We start from the raw sequence: 21,153 nt of genomic DNA, 5'->3' as shown, positions 1-21,153 counted from the left end.
AGGGTGTGTCCAGCCCTGTGCGTTGGCTGATTGATTTTCTGGGACAGCTGCAGGGATCTCCTTGCTTGACGATAGGGATGGCTCATTTGTTGGAAGGCATGGATTACCATCCTGGAAGTCATTACTGGATCCCCCCCCCCCCAACCTAGTTTGGGTGTGCACGACTTGGGGCTAAGTAAAGCATCTTGGAGGCTGCTTCAGCAGGTGAGGGGTCTGGCAAAATTGGTGCCCTTGGGGACCTATGTGGTGCCTGCTTGATCCCCATTCAAGACTATGAAAGCACTGGGGTGACCGCTGTGGAGGCAGAGGGGCCTGGCGCTGCCTGTACTCTAATCCAGTTGAATAGCCGTGGATGCCCAGAACCGGTGGAAAAACTGCCTCACAGGGGAAAGGAGGCCTAAAGAACGCAATGTACAGCTCTCTTCAAAATTGTCTGAGGTGGAGTCAGCTTTTTCACCAGTTAGGTGGGATCCATCAAAAGGCATATCCATAAAGGGTGCCTCCACATTCCCTGAAAACCCTGTGGAGTGCATCCACGCATGGTGACAGTCACAACACTGGTGCCAAATTTGATCCCAAGCAATTAGTTCTAGCCAGCCCAGAATAATGACGTATGTGTCAGAATGTTGACCATCCTGAATGGTTTGAGCCAGGGAGTCCCTAAATTCCTCTGGGACCGCTGGCAGGATCTGGCTGAACATGTCCCAGAGGGTGTGTGTATATAATGGCCTTATAGGCAAACTGCACTGACCAAGTTCAAGGCCAAGCTAGCTGAAGAGAATATTAGTTTACCAAATTCCCAATCCTCTGACTTGCTGCCCAGGGTGTGAACTGGAAGGTAATAGGGGGTCATAGGAAATTAATTGGGGTTCACCATGCAGATGGAAGCCTGAACCACCAGACTCACTGGAGTATGCTGCTGTGTCAGAAAAACAGTGGTGCCTGTGGGCGAGGCTTAGACCAGGCACCCATCAGAGTGTCGGTGAGGGCTTCGTTGTTTGAGCGGAAGGGCTCAGAGGCCCAGGTTTGGGGCGTCCTTTAGACATTCGTTTTAACAACATCATAAGGCAGTTGGAGGTCCAGGACCTCAGGAGCATATCGAATTACCACAATGAAGGAATCAATCTCTTTTGTTGGGGGTCCAAAGGGTGAAAACAACTCGATCGGGGGAAGTTATCAAGTCCACTGACATCTGTGAGTCCCTGCCATCATAACCCGGGGTAAATCTTTCCCATCATCACTATTGTCATATCCAGGCGGTAGACTTGGCCCAAATTGAAACCAAAAAGTGATGGTGCTTCTGAGGAGGACTCTGCAGTAGTAGTGGAATGTTGTCTGAATCACAGTTCACATGCACTGGGTGCACTAGAGTGGATTTGGAACAGGACCTCTGTCTGAGTCGGACATCAGTGTTTCTCTGATTTACTCAATCAACACTTGTATAGCGTGGCAAATCACCTGTGAGGGTCTCGAGGCGTTGCAACTGTTTGCTGCTGTAAGGAGGTGAATTGATCAAACAACCAGGTATTTAGCTCTCCTCTGTATTTCTGGAGTGGCAGTGAAGTCCTGAGGTGCAGTAGGAGGTTGTTCCAAGCCTTGGCTGCCAGGTGCGGGAATGAGTGTCCTCCACTGCTGGCACTTCGGATCAGTGGGTTGTCAGCGATGGAGATGGAGGCTGAATGGAGGTGTCTGAGAGGTTGGTGGAAGATTAGGCAAGTGTTGATATATGCTGGTCCTTCGTTGTGCAGGGCCTTGTAGGCGTGGGTCAGCGTCTTGAACTGGCATCTCTTCTGAATCAGGAGCCAGTGCAGTTTCTTGAGATGGGGTGTGATTGATACCACTTGCAAAATTGTGGACTTTTATTATATCAATGAATTAGTAGACATCATAGAGTGTGAATGCTCTTACCTTACATACATATGTACTGCTGTCTTAATATTTAGTATTGAAAACGTTTTTTTTATAAATTCCACATTCCTTCTGATGATTTGCACATAGCATGCCGATCAGTTGAAACATTCATGTAGGGTTTTGTGATAATGATCATTTCATTTGAGCAGGTAAGATTCATGTAATAACTGAAATGGTCTAAAACATGCCGTTCTTTTAATCTGAGTGTGATCATTGCGAATAATAAAGAATGTACAACTGCAAGTGAGTCACAACTCATTTTAGCTCGGAGAAGCAATTTTCTTCTTTCACGTTACGTGGTACAGTTGGGTTGATGGATGACCCAAGCATCAAGACTACACTCTGTTTCTTTCTTAACCTTTTTTCACATAAACTATAAAACTTGGGCACAATGCCCCTTTTTCCTTTTCAGTCATGAATATTACCAATGATGACAACGTAAGCAAACTGGTGAGTACCAACCAGCAGCTCCTTCGGTCATGCTTACGTGAAGTACTACCTGACTTCTCATACCTTTTTCTGGTACTGTTTAGGATGTGAGAATATGTATGGTGGGTTGGCAAACCTTTAAAATTTAGAGTACACAACATTAGAAACTGGGCAGGACTGGTAATTTGGGGGAGCCAGCCTTTGGCAGAGATTGGTTACAAAGACTGCCCCTGGTATTTTTAAAGTGTATAGTGCTCATTATAATGAGGTCACTTGTTGCATGGTTCAGCGAGAATAGGGCGACCTGGTCATTATCCCTCTATTGCTGCTGATTTTTTTTATAAGATTCCTGTGATACCAACCGTAGTATTTTAATTGACTGTTTTCTAAATTTTTCCTGCAGGAGCTCAAACAGATGGCTATTTTAGCAATATATCACGGAGTCCTGGGATGGTTTCATGTACTGTTTACCTTCGAAATCAAAATGTTGACTGCAAATTAGCACTAAATGTTTACACAGTGCCTTCTTCATCACAAACATGAAGACAAGGATTGACACTTTATCTACGTCTAAGTGTAAGTTTCACTGATTGAGACCCCTTGTATAGTTATAGACCTTTCATATATCAATTAGGAGGCAGACATCAGCAAGCGGGATTGCTCTGCCTGTCTTTATGCACCTATGCACCACCATTGTTTTAATAGTACTGAAAAAAGTTATTCTTATAAATTCTACATCTTTTGTTAATTTGTACTGAGGACGTCCATCGGTATTAACATTTATGTATTATCTCATGATGATGATCAATTTGTTTGAGTAGGACAAATGCACAGGAGACCAGTCATAGCAAATTATTTCATTGTTTTTAAATTGTTGCTTTTAGAGCTCATTTTAGTACTTAGAGTGAGCTGATACCAAGGCTGATGGACGACCCCGCAAGCTAATGTCCAAAGCTGGTAAAGCACAGGAGCTAATCGTTCTAAGTAGCTGTCCAATCGCCTCTCTGCATCTGTATGTATGCATGTGGTATGTTTTGTGTGATGACATGTGTTCCCACCATAAGCTGAAGCTACCTGTACGTAAGATCTAAAAAGCCAAGAAGGGGACATATTATTCATTGGGTCCCAGGGGTGCAACGGGTGTGTGCGCTCGCTTTGTATGACCCCAGGGTACTAAAATATTACAGAAGGGGCCACAGGCAGTTGTGAGGCCACTTCTGAAATACTGATGGCTAGGACGCACAAGTAGTGCTAAAGGTACTTTTGAGAGGACGCGGCCCCAAGCAAATGAGAGAATGACTGTGCCCCGCGTTGTATTATGGACGAAGGCATAGAGAGAACAAGTTATCTACCTTCGGTTACGATGTATCTGTAAGAGACATAAATTATATATTCCTTACCTTAGAATTACCCCCAGGCGTCAGACTGGACCTGGAGAATTGTTTCTTCAGCAATATCCCTGTGTGTTGGTAGGTGGCGTCGGCCAACTCCACATCCGTTGTCTGCGTCATGGTCGCCGGGATAAAGTTGCAATGCCTACTTAGAGGCCGCCCCTGCGTGCTGACCTCAGTTCTGACACAACTTTCCACGCCAGAAGCGCAGAGCCATGAAAGACACTGACCACCGGTGCGCTACAACTAGGGCCCTGTAACAGAGTCCCTATCCCTGGAAGTCAGTTCACAGTGCGGGGAGGATAGGTGGGGAGGTAAGAAATCTATAACTAATTTAACTCTTCTTAAAGATACATAGTTACTGAAGGTAAGCAACTTGTTCATCTGAAAAAGACTATTAGTTATAGATTCCTTACCTTAGAATAGATACACCAGCAATTGGGGCCGGACTGGGAACAGAAACCGGCCCTGGCAAACTGCTCAGCTATTCCCAACCCTCCCCGGGGTGAGGGGGAGTGCAGCCGAGCAGTTTGTGACGGCCGGTTTCGGCCGATTTTGTTAAAGGGGGCCGATATTGTCAAGCCCCGTTAAAAAAAAGGCCCGCCAGCCTACCGGGGAAATGCTCGGTGCCCGCTATGGCCAGTACGGCCCTGCCAGCAATACCATCCCCGGAGGAGGGTCTGCGAGCCAAGTTCACACCCAAAAATCCTGGAGGACAGAACGGGCAAAGTAGCTGTCCGGTGGCAGTGGGTAATCGTTCGTTCCACAGGAGTCCCTGTGCTGGGCTTGGACCAAGTGCCCAGAAGGACGTTCGTTAGGGCTTTATTGAAGGGTAAGAGGGGTTCAGAGGAAGTTGCCGCTGGTAGAAGCACCTCTGTCAGGAGGTTAGTCCTGGCTGCCACTGTAGGGAGCTCCAGGCCCAAAGCCCACCACTGCATAGGACACTCCCTCCTCCTTAGTCACAGTAGGGGGGAGAAAGCATGCCACGTCTGGGGAGGTATCCAGACCACTGGCGTCATCCACTTCTCTCTTCAGTCCGGTTCTTCCAGCAGGCTTGCTAAAGGGTCCAGCGACCCCTCCCAGTCCTCATCACCACCCTCAGGGCGATAGGGAATACCTGGGATGAACAAGGGAACAAAAGTACCCTCCAGCATCGGATTCAAAGTCGACTGACGTCAATCCGTCTCCGGGTCCATCTTGGGGAAGAGGATGGGGATGGCATCGGCCGGAGGCACGGCCGGCACCTGGGGTGTCGTGCTGGGATCGGCGCCGGGGAAGGTCCAGTAAGGGCGGCCGGCGTCTATCTGGACCCAGGCCTGGATCCATGGGGACCCTGCGGCACCGGTGCAGGAGCCGCCAGCATGGAAGGCCCGGGGCCCCCAACTGGCTACGCAAGGGCACAAAGGCAAGCCACCGGAGTTGGGCTGCCCAAAGATGCCGTAGAGGGCTTTGTAGAACGTACGAAGCTGGGCAGGGGACGCCCCGGCTCCCGGAAACGGGGGGAAGCACGGAGTCATCCCTGAGTTGGGTACCGGAGACAAAGCCTTAGAGCGACAACGCTCTGGGTCCCGCATCGCGTCAAGCCGACCGTCAGGGAGAAGGTGAAGAGCAAAAGTGCTTCTTCGCCTTAGTCGCTCTTCGAAAAGGTTTTGTCAAAAAATGACTAAGGGGCAAACTCTCTCCGGATCTGCGCTAGGCTGGTCCAAAAAAGAATAATGTGACGTCAGCGCGCAGGGGCGGGGTCTAAGTAGGCACGTAACATCATCCCGGCGGCCACGACGCGGAGACAACCAATGCCACCTACCGACGCGCAGGGGTATTGTTGAGGAAAAATGCTCCGGATCCAGTCTGACACCTGGGGGTAATTCTAAGGTAAGGTATCTATAACTAATAGTCTCTCTCAGATCAGGACCTTACTCACAAAAAAGTGGTGCACTGTCTGTTTAGAGGGGGGAAAGAGGGTCCCATAGACTACAGGTGGGTGCTGTCACTCACTCCACCCGCCTACAGGTGGACCTCTGACTACTTTTTAAATTGCAGGCAGATTGCCATCTGTACTGAGAAGCATAGAGCAACCGCACCATATTTCACTCAATGCACTTTTCCCCAGTGTAGTGCACGTTTGCCAGTACTCGTTGTCGGGACCTCATATCAGGCACTGCTCAATGTGGAGTGGAAGATTAATTCACAATTTGGAGCTGTAGGGAGAGATTCAGGAAGGGTGTAAATCAACCATCAATTATTGCTCCAAAAGGCACACACCATGGCAGACTGCAGTATCGGATGAGTACAGGTCTGCACCCGACACATATATTCAACCTAACTTGGTTGGTTCCACCGAATCCCCGCCCATGGAGGTAAAACATGTCATTAAGCAGAGGTTATTTATTAATGGAGAAGTCTTGGCAGAATGGGGCACAGGAACTTACAATCCATGTTCTTAAGGTTCATGGATAGTCCTACTTATGTGGGTCACCAGTCTGACCCACATCACATATTTCTGAAACACCCTAATTCACAAGAAAAATGGAATTGTGAAGTTCATCGATTGTGGGGAATCATTTCCTGCCTCAGTAACATAGCAACCATCTATTCTGTAAAGCACATGTTCACTGCTGACAATTTGTCATGGTGCTGATAACGTGTAGTGCTACTGAATTCTACGGTGTTCACTTTAACTACACTCCAAGGATGGAAGGCTAAGCAGACCAGCAGGATTTAAACTGGTCACTAGCTAGTTAAACAAAACCTCTTAAGGTGGCTACTATATTCTACTGAGCCTAACTATGAGCAGGAACATGAGCTCTCCGAGTTGCACCTTCTCACCTCACTAACAAGTTTTCTAGACAGCAAGCTCGAACTGTAAAACGCAAATCAATCACCAAAATGACAACTAATATACTTTTGTTTAAGTCACTGTCTGTCATATAAAAGAAAAGAAACGGACAACAGTTGAAACTTGACAGAACTCATGTTTTACTTGCAGATTCAGCACAGTGCACACGTAAAATAAAAGCAAAATAAAATGGTACCGAGATTAAACATCTTTGCTACTTTAAACAGTCCCTTTTTTAACTTAACATAATCTTAATAAGTTACTCACCCAGGAGAGTATAATCTAATTTCACAGTTGATAAACATGCTTTTCTTTACATTTTCTTTTTCAAAGAAAACAAACTGCCCAATACAGTGTAGATTTTACATGTCGCTCATCAAACTTGTGACTGAAGTATTATTTAAGCAACACTCTTTCCAATAAAGGTTACTTTGAGTAAACACCAACGATCAAGTTGAATACTAAAGAAAAAAGAAATACTGTAGAAAATATTAACTTATTTTAATTTTATCAATAGTATGGGACAAAAATAAATGGTACTAATGGGACCAAATTTACAATCATATCAACTAATTGCGCCAGCCATAAAAAAATGAAACTTGTGCACATTTTTCGAGAAGTATACAAAGGGGTCGTTATTGCTGCCTGAGGTTGTCATGATTCTGCTAATACAGGTTCACAATAAAAAGGTTTGCTCGGCTAAGTGAATCTGTCAAGTATGCTACTAAATGGCCTTAAAGCGCCAACTGAATAAAAATATGTGTGTGGTTTACTGATAAAGCAATCTTGGCATTGTTCTGTAAGTCTGAACCGATAAAAATACTTGTGATATGTTTCTTTATAACTGACCAGTGTGTCTAAGTATTGACTAAAATCTGGATTCACACAACTGATGCAAACCATGAGCGCCTGTTTCACAATCCCGAAATAAGGGAGCAGTTTCAGTAGTATGGCTTCTTCAGAAGTATCCATCATTCTATCTGATGTTCATTTTCTGTACATTCAAGACAGAGCAGTCCATTATAAACATAAGCAATTGGCATTAAGAAGGCTTCAATGTTTCTGCAAAGTATTCCAATATAAAATCCATTAAAATATAAATTAATAAAATGCAATGGCACATCTTTTGTGTACAGGCAAGTATCGTAAGCATAACATTTTTAGATGCCGGACAAATAAAACAAATCTAAAATGATTCATAAGCCTATTTGCAGTAATAAAAAAGGGGTGGAGTAGCAGGAAAACGGACTAATTAAAAAACGGCAAATATTTAGATGCTGAAAATCATTGTGCAGATTCGGATCCACAGGGAACCATCACTTCTCCTCCTTGAGCGTGGTATCCATTTCCTCATCTTGTTTTTGCTTTTGCATTCTTGTTCGTGTAGATGCTATTGATAAAAGAGTAGAGTTCTGTTTTACACAATCAAATATTTGAATGAGGTAACATTTAGGGTGCATTTGTTAAAGAAAAGCCTGAATCAATACACAAATCTGACAAACCATTTTAAATATACCGTTCTTAAGATGTTATTAAAAAAAAAACAAGCTTGGATATATATTTGCTGAAAATATTGTAAATTAGGCAACTGTATGCAGATCAAAAAGTTACTAACCTGATGCAATCGGTCTTCATCATGGACATCCCTTTCAGATTCAAAACCTCTCGACTTCTAGCAACATGAAACACTAAGTTCCCAATCTTGATTTTTTGCGTTTTTTTAAAAACTTGCACAGTGATACCGCTTATTAAAAGAGCTTGCCTGCTTCAAAAGCTCAAATTAATATCAAGATGAATACGCTGCAATTAGACAGCAGTTTCAGTTTGTATTTGTCATTCACATTTCTCACGGAACCTCAACGCCTTCCAAAGAATTGGTGAGTCACTTATGAATCTGCATATACTTACCACAAATAAGTGCAGCTAAATAATTGTGACTTTCTTGGATCGGTTTTGAAATCCATACCTCGTGACTAAATTACCAAGTAGTATTTTCCTTTCGATTGGGACCATCATTGGTCTAGTTCCTGTAGCCACTTTATCCGCGACAGACCCGTTGGGCCTTCGCCCAACCGCCTTGCCTGCCTCTCTGGGCTTAGCTCTCTCCCTCTGGTGGCCCCCAGCACACCTTCTAAAAGGTCATTATATAAAGATGGCACACATCTGCCACCTATCTACTTGCCACCCACATTCAACACACCCCTGCAGTTGGAGTTCCTAACCCTTATGCAAAATCCAGAACGGATAACAAATTTCACATGACTGTTGAGGAATCATGCAGTTTTGATGATACTGATCTTCAGTTGGATATGCTGTTTCTATTCTGTATTTACTATTTCTCATTAAAAGATCAATAAAAACATATTAAAAAGAAAATGTGTATCTTCCCAAAGAAGGGAGATTTCAGAAACCCAACACAAAACAAATTTGAGAAATCGCTCTCTTACTTTGGAGTGACAGCATCAAACTCCAAGCAATTATGCTTTTAGAAGGGGCCCTAGAGTTCCCAGGTGTCAGCCAGAGAGATTGATGCCACAACATTATTTCCCAAGAATACTACAGTCCCAGTCGTACCCACAACTAGCCCTTGAGGGACGATAAAAGGGAAGAAAGCCATCAAATCAAGAGCAGAGACCTGCAATTGAAAACAAAGCCATTCAATAATGAGCAGAGGGCTGACCAAAACAACACTCTAGGTATATATGTTTTGAAATAACATGTCTGTGGCAAACAGTTAAACCTGTCTGTAGGCGAGAGCTAACAACTAGGTACCACAACAATGTCGAATTTTCAAAGCACTAATAAGGGCCACTTAAAAAGGCCAATAAGTTTCCTTACTGCATACATTTCACATGCTACCTATCAACCAAATAACTCGCCAAAATAATTTCAGAATTTAGAAACATCATGGGTTTCCTTGAGCAAAACAAAGTCCTCTCTGACACACAAACACGTTTTCAACCTGGAAGAGGTACGTAATAAACACTAATTGTAATAAACGATGACCTCAAGAACATTATAGACTGCAGTACAGTCTTTGTACGCCTTTAACTAAAACTATGCAGCATTTGGACAATATGGGCCGCCAACGTCAAATTCAAAGACTGTGACATACTAATTTGGAGCACAGCCTGAAAATGGATTACATTTACCTCACCTCACTGACAGAATGCAAATCATGAATGTAATTCCATTCCCTTCAGCACCATTCCTAAAAAACAGGTAGGCCTCCAGAATGCTCAACTACCGCCCTTGTTTTTTTTAATGTATACCTTTCCCCTACTTCCTAAGGTTTCAAACACCGTTAATCCCACCTGTTACAACTATGCTGATGATATCCAATTTATTTGAAAACTGGAAAAACATAAGACCGAGACATACTTGAGTGCTATATAAGCCCCTCAAAAACCGAAATCCTCACTCGTGGACTACCGAAAACCCATGAACCCATTGTGTTCTGGTCTAAGAAGACTGATCCTCCACTTACCATATCGATAGGAGTAAGAACCCATGTGTGATTGTGGACACTACCTTCCAAAGTCAGGTAAAAAATTTGACGAAAATCTCCTTCAACATCATACGAATATTGTGATAAATATTTATTTTTTTGGGTTACTGTCTGGCTTAATCTGCAGCAGGCAGAGTGCTGTCATGGTTTGACTATGCTAGTGGACTCAATGTCAGGCTTACAAAGCTATTACATTGCATCAAATGAATCTACTACTAGCTGGATTGATAGATTGCGTCAATTGCATAATTTCTGAAGCGTCTCTGTATGGCACTACCAGATTGGTTAGTCCCAGTTAGTCTGAGAAGAGTTGTGCTTGATAAAACACAGTTATGTACTTCCTGAAGGCCTTCCAATACACCTAGGTGTTTTAGGGAAACCTAATACTACTGGTGGGCCTGGTTTTAGCAGCAGTGGGTGCAACCAGTATATATATTATGGGAGAAGTTAGCCTGGCATATGATGTCCACTAGTTCTAGTGGGCACCTTGCACCAGTCTAATCGACCCTTATTGATGGTGGTTGTAAAGTCAACCTTATAGAAAGCTATCCTAGTGGTAGCATGAACCAGCAGTCTTCAGGCTAAGACTTCAGTAGGCGAGTTAAGCAAATTGTTTTACCATATATAATCCCTTGAATACCAAATGAAAGGACACCACACAAGGTATATATCAAATATATATGTATTTAATCTAAACACAACCCCTCTGCACTCTTCATGAGGTCAGAGGTAAAAATACAATACAAGTCACACAGTTAATATATTATAAGTTGCACAGTATATGTTATGCCCTAGGGGCCTCACTAACCATTTACTAAGAAAGTGGTATAAGTACCACGAGAGAATTAGAAAACAGGCCTAGGGCCTGTAGAATCGCTGGGGCTACTCTAAACAACCAAAGGTTAGGAAGTATGAGACTCACAGAAGCCGCGTACAGTGTCTAAACACATGCGCGGGTTCCCATTGACTTTCTATGGAGATCGTAAAAGTTACAAAGTTACAATTTAAGGACACTTCCGGATGGACTAGGATGGATCCCTTTTAAACTAGGACACTTCGAGAGTCAAGACCCACGGGAGCACCGGAGTACTCGTGTTACCTCACCCAGGAAAGCCGGGTGCATAGGTGTCTTTTCGTGTCGGGTTTCGTCGTCGTTTTCTATGGAGAGCTGCAAAGAAGTGCTGCAGGCGACCAGAGGAAAAGTGTCCGGGTGGATCCAAGGGTGGATCGGTGATGTGAAGAACCTGAAAGCAGAGGGGACAGAGTCTGGGTCACTAGCCAGTGACCAGGAAGGTACCAGGAAGGAACCAGGCGATGTCGGGTGCTTGAAGGTGAAGAAGGTGAGTTTGTCTCTTCAGCCACGAGGTCCAGGAGGCATCGATGATGACCAGGCACTGGATTCGAGCTGTCCCACGATGGAATTAGATGACTGCGGTGTCGGTATCCGGATTGGACCCAACAAGCCTTGGCAACCCACGCAGGATGTCGAGATTGTCTCTGTTGCAGACCAGCACGGTCTGTGACGCTTCTCCTATTCAGGGAAGCTGGAGCAAACAGGAAAGCAAAGTAAATTCAAGATGGCTTCTTTAGGGGGCTCACTAGCCAAAGGGCAAGGAACCGGGAAGACGCGTCAAGCACAAATGCAAAGGCGGGGCCCACGGGACACTCGCGGAGTGTGGGGGCCTGGGCTTCGGTGCAAATGGTGCTTGGGGCTGGCGCTTCTCGTACCCCAATGCACAACTTACTGAGGCTTCAGGAAACGAATGCAGGTAGCAAAATGCAGGATGTCCAAGATGTCTGGTCCCATGTCTCTCGTGTCCGCCACGGATCTCAGCTTTGCTGTGGATATGGATCGGGGTCGGAGAAGTCTGGAAGTCCAGTTCTCGAGTCGCAGAGTCTTCGGGTTCAGACGGGAGCCTTGAAACTGCAGACCGGCGAAGTTGCTGTTGGTGTCTGTTTGCACAGGGTGGTCATTCCTTGACCACAAGGGAGATGTCTTCCGTCTTCCAGTCAGAATGGAATGTCGAAGGTCCAAGATATGTCTTTCAAAGATTCGTCCAGGATAATCTAAAGTCCTGGGGACACAGATCCTATACTTATACAAAGGAAGGGAGCTGGATTACCTGACTAGGTCCCTCCTATGGGTGGACCTGAGAAGGGGGTGGTTAAACCCCTTTCCCTTTGTCCAGTTTCGTGCCAGAGCTGGGGCTAGAGTGCCCCAGCATCTGGTTTGAACCGGGCAATGCTGGAGCACCTTGTGTGCCCCAGGCAGTGTCTAGATGCATTCACTGAATGCAGCCCTCCCTGCCCCAATACACAAAACCCCTGTCTCCCTGGACAGGAACCCCATTGTCCAGGCCTCCTCTGCCTGAATTTCCCCCAGCAATAGGAGGTCAGACTCGTGTCTGTGGCAGCAGCATCCATTTTGTGATGCTGAGGTTCTGCTTAACTTTAACCGGGTAAAGCAGTAACTTACATGTCTTTTCCCTCTAGAAGGGTGGAATGCTACCCCCCGCCGCCAGAATTGGAGGGGGTAGAATTCCAAACTGTTTGACACCTTACACGACATGTTTTGATAAAGCCAAACCAAAGTTAGCATTAACCGTGAGGATTATAATGCACTTAAGAGTATATGGTTTAGCTATGTCATAGAACAGCTATAAGGAGATGGTTCCGAAAGCTGCAGAGGGGCTCAGCTCATGCTAGGGCACCCTCTCACATAAAACCAAGCACTCTGCCTCCAGTATTGTCGAGGCCTACCATAGGAGTGACTTATAGGTGCATAGTGTCTATATGTAAAGGTAGATATAGGTATACTATATCTAAGAAAGGGGTGATTACACCACCATACCCAAGCTGAGTAATCAGCCTGTGGTGTCAGTTTGGGGGGGCCAGCCAGGGGTGGCATAATACATGCTGCAGCCCCTGGTAGGCCTTGGATGCACCTATGCCTTGGATACCTATGGTACACAGAGGTGACCCAATACCCAATCTGGTATGTACCTAAAGTACATGGTATCAATTTAGAGAGAGAACAGCTGGGCTGTGGGTCTGATTAGCAGGCCCACAGCCACACTAAAGTCGAAAAAACAGAGCATCACAGCAAAAAGTGGGGGTGACCATAGGAAGCAGACCCTACTCTCCTACACAGCACCACGCCCCCCAAACGAGGGACATTAAACTAACCTTGACCAGTTGAGTCTTCATGTTCTAAGTGGAAATATCTGGAGAGTCCATCTCCATTGGCATGGTCAGTCCCAGGTCTATGTTCCACTGTAAAGTCCCCTGTAGGGAAATGGACCACCTAAGCAGTTTGGGATTTTCACCCTTTATCTGATTTAGCCACAAGAGAGACTTATGGTCGGTCTGAATCTTGAAGTGAGTACCAAACAAGTATGGCCTCAGCTTCTTCAGGGTCCAAACCACAGCAAAGGCCTCCCTCTCAATAGCTGACCAACGTTTCTCTCTAGGGGTCAGCCTTCTGCTAATAAAAGCTACTGGCTGGTCTTGACCATCTTTATTCAGTTGTGAAAGCGCAGCACCTACCCCCAACTCAGAAGCATCTATTTGAACAATGAATTCTTTGGACTAGTCTAGACTTTGCAGAATAGGAGCAGTGCACATGGCCTGCTTCAGGTCATCAAATGCCTTTTGACAGCTGACAGTCCACTGAACTTTCTTTGGCATTTTCTTGGAAGTTAAGTCATTAAGGGGTGTCACTATGGAACCATAACCCTTGACAAATTTCCTGTAATACCCAGTCAGGCCCAAGAAAGCTCTGACTTGAGTCTGGGTGGTTGGAGCAGTCCAGTCCAGTCCATTACGGTCTGGATCTTGCTCTGCTCTTGAAACTGGCCTCCACCTACAAGGTGGCCCAGGTATACAACCTGACTCTGCCCTATCTGGCACTTGGTAGCCTTGATAGTTAGGCGTGCCTTTTGCAGGGCCTCCAAAACATTCTTTAGGTGAATCGGGTAATCTTCCCAAGTGGAGCTAAAGACAGCAATATCGTCTAGATAAGCTGCACAGTAGTCATCCAGACCTGAGGGGACTTGGTTCATCAACCTTTGGAATGTGGCAGGTGCATTTTTCAGACCAAAGGGCATTACCACAAATTGACAATGTCCACCTAGGGTTGAAAATGCTGTCTTTGGCTTTGCATCATCAGCTAGTATGATCTGCCAGTAGCCAGCTGAGGGGTCAAATGTACTCAAAAACTTGGCAGATGCCAATCTGTCAATGAGTTCATCTGCCCTGGGTATTGGATGGGCATCTGTCCTAGTGACAGCATTGAGGCCTCTGTAATCCACGCAAAACCTCCTCTCTCTCTTAACATCTTGGGTGTGAGGTTTAGGCACCAGGACTACTGGACTGGCCCAAGGGCTCTCTAAGGGCTCAATGACTCCCAAATCCAACATCCTTTGGACCTCTGTCCTGATACAGTCCCTGACATGATCAGGTTGCCTGTAAATCTTACCTTTAACAGGCAGAATGTCCCCAGTGTCCACTTCATGAGTGCATCAGGTAGTCTGACTTGGAGTCAGAGAAAACATATGTCTGTAGGACTGTAGAACTTGTCTGCAGTCCTGTTGCTGTTGGTCAGTGAGGCTGCGCGCCAAGGCTACACCATCAACTGAACCACCATCAGGGTTCTGAGAAAGCAGGTCTGGGAGAGGGTCACTCTCTTCCTCCTGTCCCTCATCTGTAGCCATGAGCAAGCCCATGTCTGCCTGGTCAACATATGGTTTCAATCTGTTGACATGAAGCACCCTGTGGGGGCTCCTTGGATTTCTAAGGTCCAACAAATAGGTGACTTCTCCCTTCTGCTCACCAATAGTGTGGGGTCCACTCCACTTGTCTTGGAGAGCTGCTGGGACCACAGGCTCCAACACCCACACTTTCTGTCCTGGCTGGTAAACAGTCAGTTTTTTTTTACACAAAACCTGGTCCTACTCTACTACAGGCCAGTGTACATAATACATAATATCTCTTGTTGACAGTTTGTGCGGTTATTCTTAACCTAACACCCACTCACAGAATTTCCAACAAGGTATGCCTGTCTTTAAAATGTCCTCATAAAAAATCTCTGCGTGTCATTCACTATATGTCTACAGTCCCTATACTCAAGTTGTGCTTGTGCAGCCCCATGTGTGGATGCAGATAGGGAGAAGTCCAGTCGATACAAATCAAGATCAAAAAGAAATCAAGAAAAATGTGTGGACGATGGGAAGGTGCCTCACAGGAGCAACCACCAGGGAACTGCTGACAGGTTCTCGTCAGTTTGTTCCACTTCTCATCATTGGCTCCTTCCCATCTTAAATAAACAAACTGGAAAGTGGGAAAAAAGGAAAATAGATTAGCTCAACAGTGTATGTCCCTACTATAACCGTGTGCATCTACCCCCATGCACACCACCACCGCTATTCAGTGTGATGCTTAATTAAAAATGGAGTTAGAAATCCCTAGCTATTAGTACACCTTTATTCTGTGCCGGGTTTCTACTCCCGCTAAAACCAACACTCTACCGTTGTGCTTCGTTTGTGTATTCTATGAAGCCAACATGTTTCATTGCCTGTGTGCTATCATCGGCAATTTCATCAGGGCTGGGGGTGTTTTCTCCACACACCACCAGTCACCGCCGGCGACTAATTCTGTAGACATATATGACATCACCAGAGAAACAAAACACACAACATAAAAAACAAAGAGTGACACATATTAGTATCGTTGCCCATTTTCTCTGCATCTATATATTCCAACTGTCACACGGACATATCCATACTTGTTGAACAAGTTACTTACCTTCGGTAACAATATATCTGTGAGAAACAGTAGTTAGTATTAGATTCCTTACCTTAGAATAACCCCAGGCGTCAGTCTGGATCCGGAAACTTTTGCGTAGCAGTACCCCTGCACGTCGGTAGGCGTCGTCTGCAGGCGTCCCCTGCGGCTCCGCGTCCGTCGTCGGCGTCGTGCACCGTGATGACGTCGCTGGAGTATATAGACGCCGCCTCCGCGCGCTGACGTCAGTTCTTTGCACACAGCTTTTCCGCGCCAGAACACGCAGAGCCATGTGAGAACCAACACTGGTGCCATTAGAAACTAGGGCCCTGAAAGGGATGTCCTTAACCCTAGGTATCAGTTCGCAGAACGGGGAGGATGGGTGGGGCGGTAAGGAATCTAATACTAACTACTGTTTCTCACAGATATATCGTTACCGAAGGTAAGTAACTTGTTCATCTGAAAGAAACAGGTTAGTATTAGATTCCTTACCTTAGAATAGATACCCCAGCAATACCAACCCCGGTGGTGGGTCTGCGAACCAATACAATCCTACACCAGAAAGTCCTGGAGGACCGAACGGCCAAAGAAGCCATCCCTCCGGACTTGACTGTCCAGGCAGTAGTGCCTCGCAAAGGTGTGCAGCGAGGCCCACGTAGCCGCCTGGCAAATGTCCTGCAAAGGGACTCCCTGGTTCAGGGCAGTAGTAGCCGCCGTGGCCCGAGTGGAATGGGCTCTCAGCCCAACAGGAGGCTCCTTCCGAGCCAAAGAGTAGCACGCTTTGATGCACAGGACGACCCACCGAGAGATGGTCCGTTTCTGTACCGCCCTTCCCTTCTTCTCACCCACGTAGCCAACAAACAGTTGGTCATCCACCCGGAACTGGCGTGTGCGATCCATATAAAATGAAAGCGCACGTTTTGGGTCCAGACGATGGAGCCGCTCTTCATCTTTTGAAGGATGCGGAGGCGGGAAGAAGGAGGGTAAGGTAATGGACTGCCCGATGTGAAAAGCAGAAACTACTTTGGGCAGGAAAGAAGGTCTAGTCCTCAGAACCACCTTGTCTGGATGAATGGACCTGAAAGGAGGTTTGACAGAAAGAGCCTGGAGCTCACTCACTCTCCTGGCAGAGGTGATAGCAACCAGGAAGGCCGTCTTTAAAGTCCGGAGACGGAGAGGACAGGAATGAAGCGGCTCAAAGGGAGCGCACATCAAGAAAGTCAGAACCAGGTTCAAGTCCCACTGAGGCATCACGAACGGAACAGGTGGATACATGTGCGTGATGCCCTTCAAGAATCTCGTTACAATAGGGGACTTGAACAAAGATGGCTGATCAGGTAGCCTCAAGAAGGCGGAAAGGGCAGAAAGGTAGCCCTTGATAGTGCCCAGAGCAGAGCCCTGCTGGGCAAGAGAGAGAAGAAAGAGGAGAACCTCGGAGAGAGGGGCAGAAAGGGGATCCACAGCCTTTGCTGTGCACCATGCCACAAATCTGTTCCACCGGCAGGCGTATACCGACTTTGTGGAGGGACGCCTGGCTGCCAGAATCACATCACAGACTTCAGGAGGCAAGTCAAATGGCCTCAACTGTCGCCGCTCAATCTCCACGCATGGAGGTGGAGACTGGACAGGTTCGGGTGGAGGACCGTCCCCTGCTGCTGCGACAGAAGGTCCTCCTGAAGGGGCAGGCGGATCGAGGGACCGACTGACATGCTGAGTAGCTCGGGATACCAGTACCTTCGAGCCCAGTCCGGAGCCACAAGGATAACTTGGGCCCGGTCGCGCCTGATCTTCTTCAGCACTCTGGGCAGAAGTGGTATAGGCGGAAAGGCGTACAACAGACCGCAACTCCACTCGCGCCGAAAGGCGTCGCCGTGCGAGTGCCGTCTTGGAAACTCCAACGCGCAGAACTGATGACATTGCGCGTTCTCTTCTGTGGCGAATAGATCTAACCAAGGCTCTCCCCATTGCAGAAAGAGGCCTTTCGCCACGTCCGAGTTCAGACGCCATTCGTGATCCACCGAGCACCGACGGCTGAGTTCGTCCGCCCTGGCGTTCAGAGAACCTGCCAGGTGTTGAACCGTCAGAGTCACGCCCTGACGTTCCAGCCATTGCCAGAGACGCAGGGCCTCCTGGCAAAGGGTCCACGACCCCACTCCGCCCTGCTTGTTGCAATACCACATGGCGGTGGTGTTGTCCGTGAACACCTGCACTACACTCCCTTTGACAAAGGGGAGGAATGCCTTCAGTGCTAGGCGAATCGCCCGCAGCTCCAACATGTTGATATGGAGCCGGGACTCCGCCGGAGACCAGATGCCTCTGATCTCCGCCTCTCCCAAGTGGCCTCCCCAGCCCTGGAGGGACGCGTCCGTCACAACTACGTGCTCCGGTTGGGGAAGGGAGAGGGATCTGCCTCTGACCCAATCGCGGTCCGTAAGCCACCACTGCAACTGTCTCGCAGCGCCCTCCGAGATCAGGACATGGTCGGATAGGTTGCCCTGATGCTGGGCCCACTGAAACTTCAGGTCCCACTGCAGAGCCCGCATCCGCCACCGGGCGTGATGCACCAGAAGGATGCAGGAAGCCATCAGCCCCAGCAGCCGCAGCGTCAACCTGACCGAAACCCGGGATAACGGCTGAAAGATGGGAATCAAAGCCTGTATATCCCGGACCCGCCGTTCCGGAGGATAAACCCGAAACTGCGCCGAGTCGAGAACCGCTCCGATGAAAAGGAGCTTTTGAGAGGGACACAGGTGTGATTTCGGCACATTGATGGAAAACCCCAGCTCGTGCAGGAGGTCTGCCGTCATCTGAAGGTGGTGGACGACTGTCTGGGGCGAGCCCGCCTTCAACAACCAGTCGTCGAGGTAGGGGAAGACTGAAACCCCTAACCGGCGCAGATGAGCTGCGACCACCGCCATCACTTTCGTGAACACCCGTGGGGCGCTGGTAAGGCCGAATGGGAGCACGATAAACTGAAAGTGCTCGTGGCCTACCGTGAACCGCAGGTAACGCCGGTGGGCCGGCAGGACGGGGATGTGAAAATACGCATCCTGCAAGTCCAACGCCACCATCCAGTCTTGCGGGTCTAGAGCAGCCAAGACCTGAGCCAAAGTCAACATCTTGAACTTCTCCTTCCGGAGGAAGCCGTTGACGTTCCGTAGATCCAAGATAGGACGCAGGCCCCCCTTGTCCTTCTTGGGTACCAGAAAGTAGTGGGAATAGCAACCACACCCTACTTCTGGCCCAGGAACGCGCTCGATGGCCCCCTTGGCCAAGAGGGCCGTAACTTCCTCCTGCAGAAGTGTCAAGTGGTCCCCCGACACACGGTGGTTCTGCGGTGGCATGGCTGGAGGAGCGGTCTCGAAGGGGAGGGAGTAGCCCCTTCGGACGAGCTGCAGCACCCACCTGTCCGATGTGATAGTGCGCCAGCGGGAGTGGTGATGGCGAACCCTGCCACCCACTGGCGTCACATGGGCCTGAAAGCTCGGACTAGGAGGATTTGGAGGCTGATGCTGCGGGGGGAGGTGTGGTCTGACCTCGCCGTTGTCCCCGACCGCCTCCACGGCGGAATCCACGGCCGCCACCGCGTTGAGAAGTATTCTGCGGTGCGTGGCTGGCAGCACGTGTGGGACCGCCCCTTCCGTGGCCACGAAAGGAGCAAAACAAACCCGTTTGCTGGCGCTGGGTCGAGAGACCCAAGGACTTAGCCGTGACCCTGGAGTCCTTGAAGCGCTCAAGCGCGTGGTCCGCTTTGTCGCCAAACAGGCGACTGCCATCGAACGGCATGTCCATCAAAGTATTTTGGACATCCGTCGAAAAGTTGGCGGATCTCAGCCAGGCGTGGCGACGAATCGCCACCGTCGTGGACATCGCTCTGCCCAGCGAGTCGGTCGTATCAAGGCCACACCTGATGGAATATCTCGCCGCGTCTCGGCCTTCAATCATAGCCTGGCCGAGCTTGTCCCGTACCTCCTGCGGGCATTGCGGCAGACACTCCGCGACCGTATCCCACAGAGAGTGGGTGTAGCGGCCCAAGAGGCATGCGGTGTTGCAAGACCGCAGTCCCAGACTCAGGGACGAGAAGACCTTCTTTCCATACTGGTCGTACCTCTTTGATTCCCGGTCAGGCGGGGCCGACGGGAATGCGGTTTGGGAAGTTGAGGCCTGGATCACCAGACTCTCAGGGGTGGGATGGGTGGACAGGAACTTAGGGTCGTCCGGACACCGACGGTGGCGTCTGGCCACGTTCCTATCAACAGGCGAACCTGAAGCGGGCCTGGACCACGTGCCCAAAAGAACGTCTGTCAAGGCTTCATTGAACGGCAGCAGAGGCTCCTGCGGGCATGACTGCTGTTTGAAGACCTCGGTGAGGATGTTAGGCCTCACTTTAGCGACGGGGAGCTCAAGGCGTAAAGCCTTGGCAGCCCTCATCAACACCACTGAATAAGCAGCCCCAGCCTCCGAAGCCACAGTAGGAGGCGAGACAAAACCAGGGTTAGGAGAATCATCCAGACCACTGGCCTCACCCAAGTCACCTGTCCAGTCCACGTCGTACTGACACTCGCGTGACAGAGGGTCCTCAGACCCCTCCCAACCCTCTCCATAATCTTCATCCTCACCATATTCTGAGTCAACGATGTAGACCGGCTCCACGGGGCCAATGGGCCCCATCGGCGCCGGACTCGGCGTCGGGCGACGCCGGTCCGACTCCGCGTCCGGAGTAGGAGAGGGAGTGGAGGTGGCGCCGCCCGGAGCCGGCGACGGAGTCGCGGCGCCGCGCGGAGGCGGCACCATGGGTTGCCCCGATGGAATCGGCGCCGGAGAGGCCGGAGGACCAGCCGGCGTCGACCCCGAAGGGCCCAGCGGCGCCGGGGCCGGAGCCGCCGGCGGCGTCGAGGCCGGAGCACCCGACGGCGTCGGGGCAGGAGCACCCGAACCGCTCAGGCCCCCGGACGGGACCACCGGGCCCGCAGGCGCCGTAGGCCCCGTCGGAGGAGACAGCGCCCTCATGGCCATGAGGAACTCCTCTATCTCCTCGCGCAACGCGCCTTGCCCAGGGACCGACGGGTATGGAGCAGGCAGCGTCGGCGACCCACGGGGGTGGGGCTACCCGAACCCCCGGCCGCATCGCGCGAGCGTCGGGGGGAGTCGGGGGTGCGATGACGACGCCCCGACTTCTTGTGTTTCTTACCTGAGGAACCGGAGGAATGGTGACGACTTCCGGAGCGCTCGTGGCGGCTCCGCGACCGTTCTCTCGACCGCTCCCTCGACCTCCGGCCGGACCGGGACCGCTCTCG

The 21,153-nt window shown here is 48.9% G+C and overlaps 1 protein-coding gene across 1 annotated transcript in view; it reads right to left on the bottom strand.

Annotated features, from left to right (window-relative positions):
• Positions 1-6,683: 6,683 nt before the first annotated feature.
• Positions 6,684-21,153, bottom strand: part of RB1 (RB transcriptional corepressor 1) — a 1,127,005-nt gene continuing 1,112,535 nt past the window's right edge. Inside the window, exon 27 of the mRNA XM_078657333.1 lies at positions 6,684-7,957. Within this exon, the coding sequence (XP_078513459.1) occupies positions 7,884-7,957 (74 nt within the window). The 3' untranslated portion in view covers positions 6,684-7,883. The remainder of the gene's footprint in view (positions 7,958-21,153) is intronic.

This window comes from Lissotriton helveticus, chromosome 8 (assembly GCF_964261635.1).
Source record: "Lissotriton helveticus chromosome 8, aLisHel1.1, whole genome shotgun sequence".
In the NCBI taxonomy this organism is placed as follows: domain Eukaryota; kingdom Metazoa; phylum Chordata; class Amphibia; order Caudata; family Salamandridae; genus Lissotriton; species Lissotriton helveticus.
Note: the sequence above shows the minus strand (reverse complement) of the source record. Positions and strands in the feature narration are given on the sequence as shown.